This window comes from Amphichorda felina (genome assembly GCF_050947745.1).
Source record: "Amphichorda felina strain 45539 chromosome Unknown scaffold_4, whole genome shotgun sequence".
Taxonomy (NCBI): Eukaryota; Fungi; Ascomycota; class Sordariomycetes; order Hypocreales; family Bionectriaceae; genus Amphichorda; species Amphichorda felina.
The window spans coordinates 209,391-229,249 of NW_028145046.1; the positions used below are offsets into that span (position 1 = coordinate 209,391).

General features: G+C 54.2%; 6 protein-coding genes across 6 annotated transcripts; 4 read left to right on the top strand and 2 right to left on the bottom strand.

Moving 5' to 3' along the window:
* Nucleotides 1–1,840: 1,840 nt before the first annotated feature.
* Nucleotides 1,841–3,458, top strand: ACO1O0_003823 (S-adenosyl-L-methionine-dependent methyltransferase; the record flags this gene model as incomplete). The annotated part of the gene is made up of 5 exons (XM_083193266.1): nucleotides 1,841–2,062; nucleotides 2,223–2,349; nucleotides 2,412–2,535; nucleotides 2,592–3,049; nucleotides 3,145–3,458. The coding sequence occupies 5 exons, from the start codon at nucleotides 1,841–1,843 to the stop codon at nucleotides 3,456–3,458; spliced, it is 1,245 nt and encodes a 414-aa protein (XP_083050214.1).
* A 368-nt stretch (nucleotides 3,459–3,826) lies between these two features.
* On the top strand, nucleotides 3,827–4,168 carry ACO1O0_003824 (uncharacterized protein; the record flags this gene model as incomplete). The annotated part of the gene is made up of 2 exons (XM_083193267.1): nucleotides 3,827–3,833; nucleotides 3,984–4,168. The coding sequence occupies 2 exons, from the start codon at nucleotides 3,827–3,829 to the stop codon at nucleotides 4,166–4,168; spliced, it is 192 nt and encodes a 63-aa protein (XP_083050215.1).
* Nucleotides 4,169–7,305: 3,137 nt separating this feature from the next.
* On the top strand, nucleotides 7,306–8,325 carry MIR1_1 (mitochondrial carrier domain-containing protein; the record flags this gene model as incomplete). Its single annotated transcript, XM_083193268.1, has 2 exons — nucleotides 7,306–7,398; nucleotides 7,471–8,325. The coding sequence occupies 2 exons, from the start codon at nucleotides 7,306–7,308 to the stop codon at nucleotides 8,323–8,325; spliced, it is 948 nt and encodes a 315-aa protein (XP_083050216.1).
* A 1,126-nt stretch (nucleotides 8,326–9,451) lies between these two features.
* Nucleotides 9,452–12,100, top strand: KEX2 (kexin KEX2; the record flags this gene model as incomplete). Its single annotated transcript, XM_083193269.1, has 3 exons — nucleotides 9,452–10,600; nucleotides 10,651–11,225; nucleotides 11,278–12,100. The coding sequence occupies 3 exons, from the start codon at nucleotides 9,452–9,454 to the stop codon at nucleotides 12,098–12,100; spliced, it is 2,547 nt and encodes an 848-aa protein (XP_083050217.1).
* A 367-nt stretch (nucleotides 12,101–12,467) lies between these two features.
* Nucleotides 12,468–13,929, bottom strand: SNX4 (sorting nexin-4; the record flags this gene model as incomplete). Its single annotated transcript, XM_083193270.1, has 2 exons — nucleotides 12,468–13,619; nucleotides 13,678–13,929. The coding sequence occupies 2 exons, from the start codon at nucleotides 13,927–13,929 to the stop codon at nucleotides 12,468–12,470; spliced, it is 1,404 nt and encodes a 467-aa protein (XP_083050218.1).
* Nucleotides 13,930–15,271: 1,342 nt separating this feature from the next.
* On the bottom strand, nucleotides 15,272–16,783 carry ACO1O0_003828 (uncharacterized protein; the record flags this gene model as incomplete). The annotated part of the gene is made up of 6 exons (XM_083193271.1): nucleotides 15,272–15,634; nucleotides 15,700–15,895; nucleotides 15,968–16,022; nucleotides 16,081–16,217; nucleotides 16,286–16,446; nucleotides 16,628–16,783. 6 exons carry the CDS (start codon nucleotides 16,781–16,783, stop codon nucleotides 15,272–15,274), a joined length of 1,068 nt encoding a protein of 355 aa, XP_083050219.1.
* Nucleotides 16,784–19,859: the final 3,076 nt, after the last annotated feature.

Below are 19,859 nucleotides of genomic sequence, written 5' to 3' on the forward strand. Positions count from 1 at the left end.
TTGTGCACAGCCAACGAGAACCAGCCAGTGCGAGCTGTCATTTTTGCAGTTTGGTCTTCGTACTCCATACTACTCGTGCTATTATGTCCCTGCTCGGCGACCTCTACCCTCCATACTGGAGTCCAATTTACTAGGACGAGCGCTGTCCCACTGCCTCCACCTGTCAGGCTTGTCAATGTAGCGGGTGTCGGGAGGCCTACGACTGTCAAGTATCAAGTTGTCAACTGTCACTCATCAGTTCGGGGCGATGCCGCCACATTACCGACTCTCCGGATATCAAGGAGAATTGGGTTTCAGACCCTGGATCCTTGGGGGTCAATTCTCACATCTGGTCCCTGGAAGTTCAGCGGCGCAGCGACGGCTGTGGTTTGGGACCTGCAGGCCGGGGCTTGTTTCTTTACCTGGGGTTTGTGACATTGCTAGCTGCAGGTTGCAGACTGTAGCATAACGCTGCAACCCGTCATGACAAGAGCCGGTTCCTGATGAGGAGGCCTGTCAATATGAATGGAGCCATGGATGGGATGATGGACCCCTGTGCCCCACGATACGATGCACTGATGCGGCGCCACCCCACCCACTGTATCCGTAAACTTGACCGAGAGCTTCCAATCCGGTATCTGGCATGGAGATCAGCCCGCCGTGAATCTCGGGTCAGATATTTGCCGCAGTGGTTGATTACTAGGCCTATTAGTCGGGGCCTCTTAAGGGGCAATTTTGGTTGCTGTTTTGTTAATGGCCCAACGCTGGCGAGCCGTGCTCCGGCCTTGCATAGTACGTACCACCCTTGAGAGGCCCTGGCCGGCAATAACACCATCAATATGCAATGCAGACACGGAGTGTTCCCGCAGCTAACAGGCATACATGCGAATAGGTGGTATCAATATCCGTGGCCCTGGTCATTATTACATGACCCAGTGTTTTGCCATTGAAATTCAACCCCTCATGCGCCGAGCAGCTCAACACGGCCAGAGGCCCATGTCCGTTTCCGAGAGATGATGTCTGTCAGTACTGCGTAGTTAGTATACCTTGAGGTATACATAGCAGATCGCTTGAAGGAACAGACCCAGGGAGCCCAACGCGAGTATAACCAACATGTATATCTAGTAGCCAGCAACGGGGCTAGCCTCCTAGTGCTAGTACATCCACACACACACAGTAGAATTACGCAGGACAGAGTGCGTAGGTACTGTATCGTGCATAATACTACTTTGGACGGGCAGAGTGAGGAGTGAACCCGCGTACTAGTACTACGTCGTAGTCGTATGGAATACCCTCCCAACCCCAAGTGGGGTGATAGTCCTGGATCCGCACCAGTCCTTTGATGCGTGTCAACGCCTTCAACAGGGGCTGCCGGCTACTGGTAGTGCCCGAGACCGCAGTTCTCAGTTGAAAGACAGACCTCTCGATGGGCTGTACTCTGTACTGGTCATTTTTAATGCACGAAATTATCATGTCTCAAGATTACCGGCGGTGTCTGCCAAGTCCAAGGGTCCCGGGCGTATCCTGCAGCCCAGGTGTGAATGATGAATCATGAGATACCCCTAGAGGCAGAGGGGGGAGACCCAACATCAAGCTGGCATATTTGGCCCAGGCCTGCCAGGCCTCTGCCAACTTTTCCCTTGCCCCTTTTGTTTTCTACGCAGTAATTACCGGCGGTGAGCTCCCTTCGGAATATTGATCTCCTTCTCTCTTCTCAAGTCTATTTGTACCCGTCCCCCCGTTTGCCACGTGCTGTTGAAACGCGCCCTGCACCCCTTCCACGTGCGAATAGCTACCTCTATACAGCCATAAAGCATAGCATATTATCATCTACGCATATTATTCTAGGAAAGTATATACAATGGCTCAGGCCAACGGGGTTTCCAAGCCCGCCGTGTCGGCCACGGCTGCCACCGACCCAGCTGCCGTTCCCGCGCTCATCAAGGAGATCGCCGCCCTAGGTGAGAACTTCACCGACGGCTCAGACGAGGACGTCCGACTCGACCTCCTCATCAAGGCCCGGACGCTATGGAAGGCCCTTGAGACACCCCGCGAGACCATGATTCGTCACTGCTGGGCCCAGGTGCGTCAGGACCTAGACCTCGCTTCTCACCTTACCAGCTTCTTCCTTGCTCCTGAGACCCCACGGGTCTCCGGCACTGGAGAACAGCCACGCACGCCTTCACTTACCCTTCACAAACAATTCAGATCTTGAGGCTGACTTTTCTTTTCCAACCACAAAGCCCGCCGCTTTCACCGCCCTGACTGCTGGTGTCGAGAAGGGCGTCTGGACCTATCTCGCCGAGCGTGATGGTCCCTTCAAGGCCGCCGAGGTGGCCAAGGTCAAGGAGATTGACCCCCCGCTGCTGTGTATGTCTCTTTTCCTTTCCCTATCACATTTTATTCTGTCCGAATGCTAACATTGCTTGCAGCTCGTCTCATGCGCCATGTCGCCGCCATGGGATACCTGAAGGAGGTTGGCCCCGACACCTATGAGAGCACCAACTTCACCAGGTCCTTGGCTGTGCCCATCATCGGCGATGGCTACCCTTGCATGTGGGTTTCCAGATGCCAACGAGTCTACTTCCACTTCACACTGACACTCACAACAGATCTGGCGGCTGCCTCGCCGCCCTCGACCAGTTCCACATCTGGGCCAACAAGACCGGGTGGAAGACGCCCAACAGCATCTCAGACGGATCTTACCAGCTCGCCTACAACACCGAGCTCAACTTCTTCCAGTACCTCCAAGCCAACAACCCCCTCGGCTTCCAGTTCAACCACCACATGGGCGGCTACCACCAGGGCCGGCCCTCGTGGATGGATGCCGGCTTCTTCCCTGTCAAGGAGCGCCTCGTCGAGGGCTTCGACAAAAGCGAGGGGTCTGCCATGATTGTCGACGTCGGCGGCTCCTACGGCCACGATCTCGAGGAGTTCTGCGCCAAGCACCCCGACGTCCCTGGTCGTCTTATCCTGCAGGACCTGCCCATCGTCATTGATCAGGTCAAGAAGCTCGATGCCAGAATTGAGCCCATGAGCTACGACTTCCTCACCGAGCAGCCCGTCAATGGTACGTCAACATCCCCATTCACTTCCCCCTTATTCTTCCACGGTCACGCTTTTTGAAATCATGCATTTTGAGAATATTACTAACCACGAACGCAGGAGCCCGCGCCTACTTCATGCACTCCGTCCTGCACGACTGGCCCGACGAGATGTGCCTCAAGATCCTCGCCAACATCACGGCGGCCATGAAGCCCGGCTACAGCAAGATCCTCATCAACGAGAACGTGGTGCCCGACACCGGCGCGCAGTGGGAGGCGACGGCCCTCGACATCATGATGCTGACGCTGCTCAGCTCGCGCGAGCGCACGCGCGAGAACTGGCAGGACCTGCTGACGCAGGCCGAGCTCAAGATCACCAAGATCTGGACCGTGCGGAACGGCGCGGAGAGTCTGATTGAGTGCGAGCTGGCGTGAGTGGAGGGAGAGGGTGTGAATAGTGAGCAAGCAATTTCATGAAAGAGAGGGAAGGGATTTATATAGCGTACTAAGTATGATATTATAAATGAAAGGATTCTAAACACAATGAAGGCCTTTATCTTGCATCATGGTTCATTGTGAACTCCAATGGTACTCCCGGCGGTCTAGCATCTACCGACACTACCCCTGAGGGCTTCATGAATAAAGCCGTGGTGGCCTCTGAGAAAAAAATAAGACCGATTGCTTTGACGGCAATGTCCTCCTACTCAGTTGTTCGATGTCGGGGGCCATGTCATCTTCTCCCACTATAAGTATTTTGATGACTGTCTGCATGAGGCTCAGCCACAGGATGGCGATTGGTACACATGCCAGGTCAGTTGGGTGTGACTTTCTTGATTGATTCCGCCATTCCTCGCCTTTGACACCCTACACCCCCGCCCAATTTCTCTCAGATATTGTTCACCCAAGATACCACCAGCTCTGACAAACTAACCTGCTGACTCGCCCCAAATTTGCAGAGAGTTTCCTATATCTGTTTCCGGGATAGCTGGGTTCCCTATCCTTTCCAAAACAACATTGCCGTGCTGGATAAAGAGGAGCAGGCTCGATGCCTCGAAGAGCTCCTCGTTGCTGCTCTCGACTCCCGCGTCTGTGCTACCACCGACAAGCCCCATAACTTTGACGAGTGGAACATTCAAAAAGTTTGACACCGCCTGAACGAGATCTTTAGTAAGTGCTTTGGGCATACCCCGTGTCACCCTTGTCGTGGAGCGAAGTGATTTCTCACCCTAGGTTTCCTCGAGCGTGTCCATACAACTTCAAGGTGTAGGCTGTCCCTACTACCAAGGTGAGTCTGATTGCCCCCGTACTCGACAGTGTAGTCAATGGCTAACCCGTTAGTAAGGATAAACCGATTCGCATCGCGAAGAAACCGTGATATCTTGGTACTATTATCGGGCTAGATAATTTATCTTAGTGCTGGGGAAATTATAGGTTAAGATAAGAAATTATAGGTTTACATAGATGACTTACATTAACCAGACTCTGTAGGTTGCCTATAAGCCTGATACTCTCCGATACCCTCCCGATAAGACTCAAAGCCTCAAGCCAGTAGAGGAAGTGGCTCTAAAGGAATTGCAGCGTTTAGTATCTATCATTAAGCATAACCCCACCACCATTTAAGTGATATACCCAGTATAGGCACGTATATCGAACCTCTGATGGTAAGCATCTCTTAATCGTTTACTGATCGATAATATTGCGAGGTTTCCCGGGGGCTCCCAGTTCACAGATATCTTCTTTTAGACGGTCTTCTTTGGAGATTAGCCGAAGATATACCTCCGCAAGCATTCTATAAGCGGCCTTCTCATCAACGCAGAATTCGTATTAGTCTTCCTAGTCACGATAGATAAGGAAATCATAGAACGATACGTAGAATATTCTCACAGGGGCGGCAGTATCAGATAAAACATCTAGTACCAAGTAAAGCAGCCCCAGCCTCCTATTAACACGTTAAGTAGAAATTCTAAGGAGGGTTACTAGTAGCCCAGCGGCAAGAGGACTCATAAGCGTAACTATCGAGCCCACAATTTATTTAAACTCTTTGATTATATTAACACGGTTGGAGCCCTTCAGGCCATAAAACATCTAGTTCAGTGCAGGTAGTTATATCTAGTGGAAGTCTCCATTGGTCTTATGTTCGACGGTCTTCTAAAGCCGATCTTCTGGCCCATCGCCTTGCCGATAGTCTTCCACGAAGCGGTAGGCAGTGGCCGCAAAGATAAATAACGGGATGGATTTCGTTAGCAGGTTCCGAAATTTAGATGTATCTATCCAAGTAGAGGCGATATTAAACTAGCGTCGAATCTCATCTAATGGAAACTTCAAAAAGAGTACAATATCTTCCTCAATTATATACGGTGCGATATCGTGAAGAGCAAACTCTATGAATTTATCTTCAGCCCCCCGGAAACCCCGACGAACCGGATATTCATTCCTGCTGGTGACGAAGAACTTCAAGGGGATTGGTTCCGGACGATTATACTGCAAGAGTAGCTCGATGACAGTTTGAACGTCCTGTTCTACCTCGCATTCATCGAGAGCATCGATCACAACCGTCATGGTCGTGGTGATTTCATGTCGGGTAGCGTTTACTGATCGCCCAACAGAGGCAACTGATACCCCGGAGGGTGATTTGGTCGGAATGGGCGATCCTTGTGGAGCAGGTCCTCGCTACGAATCATATATACCACAACATCCACGCGCGATTCATCTACGGCGAGCTCCGTCTGAGCCGCCTTAATAAGATCTACAACCTCACCCAGTCACAGTTCCTGCGCGGGTACATGTCGCCGTGGAACCGGTACGGCGACTTTTCCCAAGACAACCTCGCCTTGCTGGCCGCTGGTACAATTTATATCATCGTCATACTGACAGCCATGCAAGTTGGCCTGGCGACTAACTCCCTCGCCCGAAACCAGAATTTCCAATCGGCTTCGCGTGGATTTTCTCTCTTCTCTATTCTATGACTTATTGCCACCCTTGGCCTCATAATCCTAAACTTCTGCCTTATATTTCTCAGTAATTGGATTAATTCAGTGGCGTACAAAAAATCAAGGTTCCAGACCATCCACGCCGCGCAGGAAGCATGCCAATAAAACCCAGCTCTTGTAGGTAAAAGCCTGAGAGGGTAACAATTATGGGTCATGTCGGAGGTGGCCATCATTTTTACTGTGTCGTTGTGACGTTTGGATCTCTAATTACAAAGTAAATAGCGATGTTGTGGCTTTATGTTCGCTAAACTAGGGTGTCATCTAAGTAATGGGTTGTCTGTCACTACGGGGGTGCTTGAAGCTTTGGGAATTGGAACAAAGATAAGGGTTAGCACTGTTATTGATAGCTGAGGAGCTGGAAATGAATAGCTTATCTGGGAAAATTGGGGGGAATGGAGGGAGGATTATTGTATGAAACTATTGATATATTTTCGGCGCCCCAAGTTATTTATAAAGTGCTGCATATCCTCGGCGCGAGGATCCCCATATCCACCAAGCTGGAGTGGTGGCTGGATTTCCGCCGGGATGTTGTGGAATCGTTCCCTGAGTAAGAGTTAAGGGGCTTATTATCAGTATTAAACTGCCTAAGATATTTTTCAAATAGGCCAGCTGCCTACTCATCACTGCATGTTGATGCGCGGAGTTTGCCTTCAAAACGTCCCTCTAATGATTTCTTGATGTCGCTGCAATTAGTATATATCGATTTCGGTAGAAACAATAAACCAATATTTCCACAATAAGCATCCATGGGGCTTACAGCCGAAATAGAGATTCGATACAACTTGAGTACTATATAGCTTTACCCAAGAGTGACACCAGGAATGGAAACAACTTTTGTTGGTATTTTGGAGACTCTGTCCGGTTTGTGGGCATTTAAGGCAAGGGACTGGATAGTCGCAGCACGACGGAACACGCGGCGCTTAATATAGCGTGTCCAAACAGGGACTCCTGCTCAAGCAACTGGTATAATGGTATGACGATTGTTCCATGACGACATTGACGGCGCGACGTTGGAGGAAAAGCGGGTTTCTCTGCGGCCCGGGTGGGTGAAACCGAGAGTTGTCCATGTTTGGCCATTTTTGGTGGCATTGATCGGTCTGCAGGGTCTCGCAATCGCCGAATCCCGTCGGCATCGACGGAAGCGACGTCAACGTCACGGCACGTCTTAGCCGTTGGGGGCCAGGGAATCTGGGAATCTGTGATACCTAACGTAAATATCAAAAGGCCTACCGCCGCCGCACAATAGCGTCAACTGCTTCTCATAGACACCATTGGTTTTAGACAGGCACACCATGGCCAAACAGAACGAGCTGCCCAGCTTCACCTCCAGCGATTATGTCAAGTTCTTTGGCGCAGGCGCTCTCGCAGCGACGCTTACACATGGCGTACGTTGCGAACTAGACCGGCCCAGAGAACCGATGAGGTCCCCCATCTGTTGCTGACTGAAATTGCCGCAGGCTGCAACACCCATTGACGTCGTCAAGACGCGCATCCAGGTCGACGATGCCTTGAAGGGCTACAACATGGTACGGGCGGCGCGGACAATCGTGGCCAAGGAGGGCGCCTCAGCCTTGTTGACGGGCTTCGGTCCTACGGCCGTGGGCTATCTGGTCCAGGGTGGCGCCAAGTTCGCCGGCTACGAGTTCTTCAAGAAGACCTTCATCAACGCTGCGGGAGGGCCTGACCGCGCCGTCGACCGCCGCACCGCCATCTACCTGGGCGCCAGCGCCAGCGCTGAGTTCTTCGCCGACATTCTGCTATGTCCTCTCGAGGCCACGCGCATACGGCTCGTGTCACAGAGGGGGTACGCGACGGGGCTCACGACGGGATTTGCGCGCATGGCCCGTGAGGAGGGCCTGCGCGGCTTCTACTCTGGCTTCGTGCCGCTGCTGTTCAAGCAGGTGCCCTTTGCCGTGGGTCAGTTCTCGGTGCACGAGGCCGTCAACGAAATCATCTTCCGCACCATGGGCCCGGAGCGCAAGGCACGCTTGACACAGATCGAGTCGACGGGTGTAGAGTTGACGTCTGGGATTGCAGCGGGCGCCGCCGCCGCGGTGCTCTCCCACCCTGCCGACACGCTTCTGTCGGCCATCAACAAGGGCGCTGGGGATCCTAAGCAGGGCGCCACGAGCCGAATGCTGCAGCTGGCGCGAGAGTTTGGGCCCAGACGATTGCTGCTTACCGGGCTGGGGCCTCGTCTAGTCATGACATGTAGCTTGGTGTCTGGGCAGTTCGTGATATACGCTCAGTGCAAGGCATTGACGGGGGCTCCTCCCGGCATAGAGATTCACAAGGAGGTTTCCTTATCGTGAAGATTCTGCTCGCGGTTGGAGGATGGAATGTCACTGGGGAGGAGACTGACTGCTGGTGGCAGCGACTCGTGAGTGGGGTTAGGTTGGTTTAGAAGCGTATGCGCGGTTCACTCGTCTCGGGCTGAGGGTAGATTTGGGATGTTGGGCCCTCAATGACCTGGGATAGAAGAGATCGAGTCCCATGTCTAACGGCAGCGCCGGCAAGACGTTTCCTATTGAAACCCTCATTGAGCGTCATTGAGGGCCCGGCACGAGGGGCGCACGGTCTGTTGCAGTTCGTAGGGGGTGATCAATCAGGGAGCCAAGGGAGCATTTAGTTACACGTACTGGTCTTTGCACCAACCACCCTGTTTGAACTTTGAAGGGCGAGGTGGTCCAATCGAGTGTCTGACTCGAGAGATTTCGTGAAGCAGAATGACTCTGAGACTCGCGCTTCACTGAACGGACTGAACGGCTCAGTGGGTTTAGTGGGGGACCTTCTGGAAATGAGCTGGAACTTTGGCCTTCCAGCGCCCAGTGGTAATTCCCGTGCCAATAGACCTGCCGAACGCGGCCTTGCTCCAGAATTCTTAACAGAGTACCCACAATGAATGTGCACACAGCGGTAAATCTGAAGTATCTCACCAGCTGACGTGGTCTGACAAGGCCACGACGACATCATCTCCCGTCACGGATACCTCCTCCTGCGCCGTTCTGCCATCTCCCCCCATCATCACCATCTTCCTGGGCGCCACACAAGTTTCCAGCGTCCAGGACTGTTTCCTCCAAGTACTGATACGCTGCAATTTACATATCTGGTAAGCTTGCCCCAAGTTCCTCTCCTGAACAACCCGCGTAGCGTTACAGCCTCCCATCGCCGAGTTGCGTCGTGTTGTCGCAACCGGAACCTTGTTCAACCGCCAGCCACGCATGCCACACTGCGCCTCCCAACACTAAATGATAGCCTCTCTATGGTGGCTTGCCCCTCTCTCTTGCACCGCAAGCTGACAGTCTTTGCTCCCATAGTATCATTGCTTTTCGTTGACGGTCGGCCGCACCTGTTGCATAGATGGATTAGATTGTTCGCGATAGTATAGCAATACCCTTTCTCCGCCGATCCTCGCGCCCCGGCGCTACCACCTCTACCATGAGGCCCCTCTCTTTGCTGGCCCTTCTGGGCCTGTCGGTGCTCTCGAACGCGTCTCTAGTCCGAAGAGATTACGACAACAACGACTACTATGTTCTTCACCTAGAACGGGGACTCGAGCCCGAACACGTCGCTGCCCGGTTAGGTCTCGACCACCAGGGCGAGCTGCGCGGCCTGGCTGACCACCACATCTTTCGCGCACCGAAAACAGACGACGATATCGTGACGCCGGTGGTCAAGGAACGCAAGAGGAGGAAACGAGACATCGGTGGCGAGGATCTGCTTGACGGTGTCCTTCTGGCGCAGAAGCAAAAAGCTCGCAGGCATCTCCAGAAGCGCATTATCCCGCCACCCCCCGCCGACCTTCCCGCACTGCCTAGGGCCCCACAGCGGTCTGTGACTGTGGCAACTGAAAGGCAGAGCCAGGTGATGAAGGACTTGGAAATATCGGATCCCATATTCAAAGATCAGTGGCACCTGATGAATACCGTCCAGATTGGCCACGACGTCAACGTGAGCAGTGTATGGCTGGACGGCGTTACTGGCAAGAACGTCACTGTCGCCATCATTGATGATGGTCTGGACATGTACAGCAACGATCTGAAGGACAACTACTTTGCTGAGGGATCATGGGATTTTAACGAGCATGACCCTGAGCCGAGGCCTACACATTCCGACGACAAGCACGGGACCAGGTGTGCTGGCGAGGTTGCTGCGGCGCGCAATGATGTGTGCGGCGTGGGTGTCGCCTACGATGCCAAGATTGCCGGAATCCGCATCCTCAGCGGAGACCTCACCAATGCTGACGAGGCTGAGGCTTTGATTTACAAGTCGGACTTGAACAATATTTACTCTTGCTCTTGGGGTCCTCCCGACGACGGCCAGCATATGGAGGCTCCCGATGTGCTGATCCGTCGGGCCATGCTCAAGGGTGTCCAGGAGGGTCGAGGAGGCCGCGGGTCCATCTACGTCTTCGCAAGCGGCAACGGTGCCTCATACGGGGACAACTGCAACTTTGATGGCTACACCAACTCCATCTATAGTATCACTGTTGGTGCTGTGGACCGTGCTGGTTTGCACCCTTACTACTCTGAGCATTGCTCTGCCAACCTGGTCGTCACATACAGCAGCGGCAGCAATGATTTTATTGTGAGTATTCCCAGAATTCTTAGACTAGAACATAGATTGACATGTGACAGCACACCACCGATGTTGGCGAGAACTCGTGCTATAGTCGTCATGGCGGCACGTCAGCTGCAGCACCTCTCGCCGCGGGCATCTTTGCCCTAGCCCTGCAGGTACGGCCAGAGCTGACATGGAGAGACCTCCAGTACATCGCCATGCACACCGCGGCCCACGTTGCTGATGAGAAGGCCGAGTGGCAAGAAACGTCTATTGGGAAGAAGTTTAGCCATACCTTTGGGTACGGCAAGGTGGACTCGTACGCGCTGGTTGAGATGGCCAAGGACTGGGAGCTTGTCAAGCCCCAAGCATGGTTTTTCTCTCCCTGGCTGCATGTCAAAAAGGCCATCCCACAGGGTGGTAAGGGTCTCTCCGTCCATTTCGAGGTGACAGAGAAGATGCTTAAGGAAGCAAACCTCGAGCGGTTGGAGCACGTCACGGTCACCATGAACGTCAACCACACATGTCGCGGCGACCTCAGCGTTGATCTCATCAGCCCAGAGAAAGTGATTAGCCATATTGCTACGGCTCGACAGGACGACAAGGAGGAAGCTGGCTACAACAACTGGACTTTTATGAGCGTTGCCCACTGGTGAGTACAGCGAGTTTATGTTGTCTGAGATCTCTACTAACTCATAGTTCAGGGGCGAGTCTGGTGTCGGCAAGTGGACGATCATTATAAAGGATAACAACGTGAACGAGCACAAGGGGCAGTTCATTGACTGGCACCTCAAGCTCTGGGGAGAGGCCATTAATGCTGACAAGACGACTCTCCTCCCCATGCCAAACGCCGATGACGATGCGGACCATGACGAGATTATCACCGTGACGCAGACGCCGCCTGCTGAGACCGCCACAGTACCTCCTCATCCTGAGGAAACTCACGACCACTCCCCGCCTGACCCATCGGAGCATCCCCATCGGCCGACCAAGCCCGCCGGCAAACCTAAGCCTACCGAGACCGCCACCGAAACTGGGGACGAGGCAGCCGACAGCACCAGCGCGGCTCAAGAAGCTACCGAAACGGCATCATCTTGGATTTCGTGGCTGCCGACTCTTGGCGCCTCCAAGGCCGCCCAGCCGTGGATATACGGTGCCCTGGGCCTCATTGTGGCTTTCTGCGCCGGCCTGGGCATCTACCTATGGGTCGCCCGCCGACGCCGCCTCCGCAACGACTCGCGCAGCAACTACGAATTCGAGATGCTGGACGAGGAGGAAGGCGAGGGCCTCAACACGGGCGAGAAGGCAGCCGCCGGTGGTAAGGGCACGCGCCGCACCCGTGGAGGGGAGCTTTACGACGCCTTTGCGGGCGGCAGCGATGATGACGACGACTTTGATCGCTACAGTGACCGCGATCCCTCCGCCGACAGGCAAAGGGAGAGCGAGCAGTACATTGTGGGCGACGATGACAGCGATGACAATGACGATGCGCCACCAGTCGCAGCCGAGGCGAAGCCGTTGCGGTAATGAGCACGTCGACGAGTGACGCGTTGGGTGTATCTGAGCTTGGATACGCAGACAGGCGGCGAGCTGTTCTTGGATGGTGATTATTATACAGCGTTGGTGTCATATTTTTTTCCCGCTAGCATAGATTTCGGCGTATTTGACTAGTGCTTCTTAGAGCTCAACATATATGGACTTCATTTCCCGCCGTCGTGATGTTTGGTATGCTTCATAGAGGTGGATAATCAATCAATATTACAGGTCAACTAAAAACGAGGTACAGCCATATGAACCAGGCCATCCCGTGCCATACACCCCAACGCCGTTCCTTTCTTTGAATCACTCACTCAACTCACTCAACTCAACTCACCCAATCATCCCCCGCGTCGTCTCACCCCTCGACCCCCTGCGCCTCCATCTCCTTGACGTACCGCTCCCACAGCTCCGCCACGTCCCCGTAGAACTGGACGTGCGCATCCGCCAGGCCGCCGAGCTGGCCCTTGAACTCGACCCGCTTGATCCGCTCAAAGTCGGCCACCTCGTGCACGACCTCCTCGTCGAACAGGTCGCTCGTCGCCCGCGCCCGCTCCACCTCGGCCGTCAGCTCCTCGACGCGCAGCTCCAGCTTGCGCGCCCGCTCCCGCCGCGCCTGCTCGTGGTCCACCCCGCGCACGTCCTCGAACTTGTTACGCAGGAACCCGCCGGGACCCGAAGACCCGCCGCCGCCGTAGCCGCCCGGCCCCTGCCCCTGCAGCGAGTCGCGCTCCGCGGTCGACTTGTTGAGGTACTCGGTCAGCTGCTCGTGGTCGAGCTGCTTCTGCTCGCGGGCCTTGAGAAGCTGCCGCAGGCTGAGGCTGTAGGCCTGCATGTCGCGCAGCGAGCCCAGATAGTCCTGGTCGGTGACGTCGTGCAGGCGGCGGAGGTGCGTGGCCGAGTCCTCGACGGAGGCGGCGAAGGCGCGGACGGCGGGCTCGACGCCGGGCTCGAGCGCCATGAGCCTCTGGAACTGCTCGGCCAGGTCGCGCAGGTCCGTCTCGAGGTCGGCCTCGCGGCGGGCGACGCGGGCAACGACCTTCTCTATGTGGGTGAGGTCCTCGTCGAGCTTGTCGCTCTTGTCCTTAACCTCGAGGAAGCGTCGATCCGGGCGGTGGACCTTGGTGAAGGCGTTGATGAAGGTGTCGGCAAAGTTGTCGAAGACGCCGGCGGCGCCGGTGGAGACGTCACCGCTGCTGGCGCGGGTGCTGCGGCTGCGCATGGTGGCGTTCCAATCCGGGCTCTCGAGGAAGCTGTGGAGGATCGGGGCGCGGCGCAGCGTCGGATGCAGGCTGAGGCGGGCGAGGAAGCGCTGGAGCGAGTGGGCGCGGCGCACCGTGAAGTCCTGGCCGAAGCGGTCGCCGCGGACATACTCCATGCGCTGCTTGTCGGGAATAGGGGGCACGGCGGTGGCGGGGTAGTCGCGGGCGAGCTGCTTGTAAAGGAAGACGAAGTCGGTGAAGCGGCGGCGCACGGTGGTGTGCTCTCGCTGGAAGGAGGGGAAGTTGGACTAGTTGGGTCAGTGAATATCCCGCGCTGTCGCACATCTCGGGGGATCAGGTACTTACACTGGTGGTTATGAGGTAGGAGACAAAGGCATCCTTGGTGCCATCATTCTCCTTGATGGGGGTGTCGACAACGCACTCGAGGCGCTCGCTGCCTAGACGATGGGGCTCATGGTCGATGGCAGTGCCGGGCCCGTCCATGGTGTGGCCAGGCTCCTCTGCCGGGGGTATTGGCCTCTCTGTCTGCTCCCGGACATGCTCGCTCCACGAGCCAGATACGTTGGAGAAGTTATCTTGTTCCGACGTCACTGCCATGATGGCATCCCACTTCCGCGCGGCGGAGTTGAGTGGGGTCTGGAGGAGGTGCGGCGGCGGGAGTATCGGGATATCGAGTGGGATATGTGAAAGGGCCCAAAGTAAACGACGATTGGATATCTCGAAGGTTGTCTGGGGATGTGTTTCTGTCGGCGACGGAGCTCTCGGTGGAGGCTGGGGGGCTGTGCTGGAGAGCTTCCAAGTTGGCGGAGGCCGGAGGTTGACCAAGTGGGCGAGTGACGAGTGAGGTCAGCGCTGTCGTGGGGAGCTCCGAATCAGGATTAGCGCTGTTTATCCTGGTGCTGAGTAAGCGGTTGTCCACACCAGGCATAGGCGTGTGGAATTAGGGGCGCGCCTAGGCGCGGGCCTATTGGGGCCCTCGACACCAACTGCCAACCGCCAACTCCAACCTCGATTCATCTTCACTTCACAGACACGATACTCGAGAACACGCCTGAGGTAGTGTTTGTTTCACGAATCGCAATGGACGTTATGTTTTTATCCTTGGTGTAGACTACGGAAAATGCTCCCTAACCACCTGGTCCAAGTCCAGCTCCCTCAACGGTCAAGCAGTCTACCATAACCCTTCATCATCAACCCCGCCTAAGCACCCTTTGAAGCAGTTCTTTCGGGGAAAGCTGCAGTCGATATCTTTATAGATGTCTAGTATTGTTCTTGTAGACACACTCGACCCATACGGTATGGTAATCAACTTCCCCAGCCTTAGGCTTGAACTTGACGATGTTGCCGTTCTCTGTGGCCCTCTGCCTTTGGTGGCATATATGGAGTATCGGAACCTATGCAGCCAGCAACGGCGGGTGGACACGATCTATCCGGGAGATTTTCCGTTGGATACCAAGCTCCTGATCATGAGCGGGACCCGGAGAGACTGGTAATGATACTACGGGGAGAAGTGGGCCGCCGACTGCCCGTATCCCCCGCGTCGCGACAGTGCTGTCTATCTTCTTACAGGCAGGCCCTCTTCGGTGAATATGCCCACTTGCTCTTGCGCATTCCAATGCTTCTTGATCTTCTTTTTCCATGAGTATGTATTAAAAGTAAGGTATATCGTATTGACAGGGGTTCGATAGGTAGCCCAGACGGCTGTTTAGATTCTATAAAAACAACAATGGGAGAAGAGCTCACTAGCTTCCCCGTTTCCCATAGGACAAAAATCTGTGTGATCCCGCTCCAAGTATTTAAAAAAGCATTCCTTGGCAGCGTTCTTCCGACTCTCTTGAAGCCTGCTGAATGCTTTGGACTTTGGAGTTATGGGGGATTGGGGGTATAAGAAAGTTAAAAAAAAAATTGCTTCTCTGGGTCCCAGCCCTGATTCTCGCGCTCAGACATCCATAGGCCCCTTCATATTATTATCCACGTCCACCTGCGTCGTGACAGTGATGGTGCCGGGGTACGCATTCTTCTTCGTGCTCGAGTTGGCGCTAACCTTGGTCTCGCCCCGGAGGTGGCTCAGGTCGGGCTTGAAGATGTGTTCCTCGCTCGAGTTGTCAATGTCGGTGTAGTTCATCGAGCGGCGGCGGCGGTGGGGAGTCATGTTGGACGACCCGAGGGTCCCCAGGGGGTGACTGCTATGGTTGCCGTGCGAGTCTGGCGTTGCGCTGTTGCCCTTGCTCGACGAGAGCCAGCGCTTGGTAGAGAAGAGGGGCTTGATGCACGAGGCGTTGACGGCGATGATGCCCACAAACTGTTCCCAGGTCAGTCCCTTTTCGCTTCATACTACAAGAATTGACTCGGAGTTTTTGGTCGTACCGTTTCTCGGATAGCCCAAATGGTGCTGATGTTGATACCCTGGATACTCTTCAGGGAGAGCACGCAGCGTAGGATGGTCGCCACGATGATGAAGACGCCGGAGCATAGCAGGACGCCAATGGCAAGCTTACGCCCCATGGGCAGCTTGACCTTCCAGAGCAGCGGCACGGGGATGCACACAATGGCGACATCGGTGCTGGGGAAACACACTCAAGTCAGCAGGTAATGGCAGAAAATTGGGGGCATCTATGGGCAGATATCTACTCACACGACGTTGAAAACCACCAACGTGAGGTAGTTGGCCACGGCCTTGGTGCAAGCATCTAAGAACATGTTTAGCATTCCCTCGTCTAACGCAGAGTAGTATACGGGGCGGTTTACCTCCCGGATAGGGCACGACCTGCCAGTTCTTGTGTACGGGAACGCAGTGGCCCCAGATCGCTCCCATCACGCCACAGTAGGCAAATACGCAGGCAATTGCGGTCCATTTGACAAACTTTTGCTGCTTCAAACCAAGCCTGGAAATAGCCATGTCAATAAGGGTCGCTCTATCTGAGGACTTGGGCATATCCCGCGATGAACATACGTGATGCGATTGTAGAAGCACAGCATGCAGCCCTTTAGTGCCCAGATCAGGGTGACGTAAAAGTTCCAGCCCATCAGCAGGCATTTGGAGCCAAATTCAAACCGGGCGATCTCGTCGTCCGTCATGGGAGTGCTGTAGTCGAGGCCAATGTTGGTGCCGTACTGGCCTGGTGGACAGTAGTACAGTCATCAGTAATAGAGTTCTCTAGAAGATAGTGTATGTAGCCTGTGCGGTTGGATGCTCACCAATAAGTTCCAGCATGCATAGCTCGAGCTTCACGGTCCAAGGTCAGCTATCGAAAGGGGGAGCGCAAAGTCGCAAGGTCAGAGTGAGGTCGCATACCGTCCAGAAGACGAGCACGGCAATGGCGAAGTAGTCGTCGCCCTGCCATTCCTTGAATCCCACCGCTTTCCATCTCGCAAAGTATCTGAGGAAGAGGACCAGAGTTCCGATGCCGTACTCGGTCCACGCCTCCTTCTGAAACGGCGTGGCACCCATGATGGCCCCGCTGGAAAGGGGGCTCCTTTTCTAGGCGTCGTATTATAAGAAACGGTCGTCGGCTGGCTGTTGACGACGTCTGGACAGTATATCTCCTGGCCGGAATGGTGAGGTAGAAAATGGACTTGAAGCGGGTCAGGTATGTATGCAAAAGAGGGTGTGACAGTTGGCGATGAACCGAGTGCTTGGGAAAGCTTCGCCAAGATGCTGCCGGTATGGCATTCAAGAGCACCATGTACCTGACGCCACCGCCCCCTGAAGTCACAGTATAATGTACGTAAGTTTCGAGTACATACACACCATCTTTGCAAGTAACAGTACGAGTATCAGGAGTGTCCCTTGTCCATTGCCATCGGCGGAAATGTGCCGTTACTGGGCGCAAATCACAGGTCCATACGATATTGTACGAATTTTAGCCTCGCCAAGCTCCTTATTCCCAGGGCGCCACAGGGCGTTCATACTAGTACATACAAGTATTAGCTGTCGCGTGCTGGAGACTTCTCCATACCGTAGGGATCTCCAAGGCCCCCATCGTTGTGCCTCCTGGTCCAGACACGGAAGCTGGAGAGGTTGGGTGCTTGACGGCAGGAAACCACTTCAAGGCCCAGCTGCGGCCCACAACTCCCTGATTCGGTCTTCAGGTCGTCGAATCTCTGACTCGTCAACTTTCCAAGGGCCGAGGTCGGGTGCGGCTCAGCCACGGGGTTCGGTATAACGGGCGAGAACGGGGGAGCCAGGGGACCGGGGGGGGGCAGTACCAGGTGTGCAGATCTACGTATGCACGTGTTACAGTAATTATTAAACCCAATTTACCACAGGATATCCCCATTCGTACATATCATGGTGGAAATTACATGCTAATGATAGCCGGCAGTACACAAAGTGACAAAATATTACATAGTTTAGCGTCGATACCCCAGTGACCATCTCCTTTGGTGGAGCCCTTGCCCAGTACCAAATGTCAAAAATCGTTGGACCGTTTTCAAGAAATAAAAAAAATAGTACTAGAGATTTTACCCCTCCAAATTCGCGTCCGCATTTGGAGTAAGAAAGGCTCTGGACGAAGATGCAGAGAATATCACTGCCTGGTAAGGCCATGGTCTGAACCCCTACTAGCTCGACACATGATGAACAGGGGGCCACGGAGGCGTTAGACTTCGGTATTATGGCATGACATAGTCGGTCACTACCAGCACTAGATACATAGTGTTAAACTGTCTAGAGGACGTTGTAAATTAGTGCAAAACGTCAAAACCTCAGCCATCAGGTCCCATGTGTTACCCTCGGACGCCCGTGTCTGGTCAATGCCTCCCATACGGATATTATAGCCTATAAATTCGAGCAAACTCGCTGACAGCCATGGCCAAATACTATCACTCGCATGAAAGTCAGACCATCTGCTACACATATTACTGTCAGACTGGCTGTCAGACCGACTGACAGTCCCACGTTCCACAGTCCCACGGTCCCACAATGGGTGGCGATCGTACCGGGTCTGGGGTATGATTCCGCGTTGCCCCTGTCGCCCCTGTCGCCCCTCGTTTTGGAGCGCGAGTTGCAAGTTTGGCGATTGTTAATTTGTTTCCAGCGTTTCCACCTCTCCAGCTCGTGTCAATCAGCGCGCAAGAAACAGGGCAGATGCCTTGCTCGGGGACCCCATCGGGGTCCACCAAGGAGGGGCAGTCGATGCTCCCATTGCTCCCATTGCTCCCACGATGAGTGCTAACTCTGTTGGATCAATGGATACCGTACTAACTTACATCTGGCTTGCGACGTGGCGCCGACCGGCCCTCCCGTAGCGCCCGGGGGGAGTCCCCGGTTGAGCGCGATTGGTATCTGGGCCCAGTTAGTTAGTATTACATAGTACAAGTTTACAGCTTGAGCCCATCTAATAACATTCAACGACACTTAGCCGTTGACTGCCACTATGTACATATCATGTACCAGTAATCTGTAGTATCTGTACGTACCTTATGTATGCGCTCACTAATATGGTAAGACACGCCACGTCCCATTCATACTAGAATACGTAGTAGCAGCATTATTCCCCAAAGCCACCCTTGCACAGACAGCCAAGTGGTCAGATCATCATCACTCCATACATCCTCCAATCTTCAGGGTGGTACTTCTGGTCCCCTGCCTGCAGGTCGTTCTGTGACTGACAGCCAATGCACGGCAGTGGAGCTTCTTGGTTCATTCAATCTTGAGCGAGTCCAGATCCCAGGAATCCGGCTCATAATTGGCCATGGTTGCCCATGGCTGGCTGGGTCGGCTCCGAGTGAGACCCCGGTTCTCGGCATTCCCCCGATGATTCTACGGTTCCCCGATTCCATGATTTTATGAGTCCGCCCGGCCCTCCATGTCGGACCCGACGGCCATTGGCAACATTAATGCTATGTCCAAGTGTTATGCTGCCCGATGTGATCGGCAATCCTCCCACTCCCGCGTGGAACCAAGTTATTTAGTACTACGAGCATCCATACCATTGCTAGTGCTCGTACCTCCACAATTTTACTACAGTATAACGGATTTATCCGTAATAATAGCATATACCGAGGATGGATACTATGTATCCGTAGTACTAGACAGATGATGCACCCTGGCACGGCCCACAGGCAGCACTCTACGTGGACCTACACCCAGTACGGAGTACATGCCTAGTACATAGTAGTACTGCTCGTATCATCGTATGTAATATGACCCCATACTTCGGCATTACTGGACCTGATGATACTACGAGTACTACCTTGCTATGCCTCTCCCCCATCGACAGAGATCTTCAGCCCCAGTGGCGAATAGGGGAACCTCACCCAACCATCCTACGTAGTACTAGCAGCACAGACTAACAACGACTACAACGATCACTATTCGCTGTTGGATGTCCCATAGCATGCTTGTTGTGGTTCATGGGGGTTGCCACAAAGCCGTGGATACTTGCCGACCGTTGCCAGTCGACACCGACTCGACGGGCTCCCAGTCCCAGCATCCTGCAGGGGAGCCTACGTATAGTACTATGCGGCCGTCAGGCCATGCAATGCATCTCATTTCTGTCTACAGGGACTAGGGTCTCGTCATC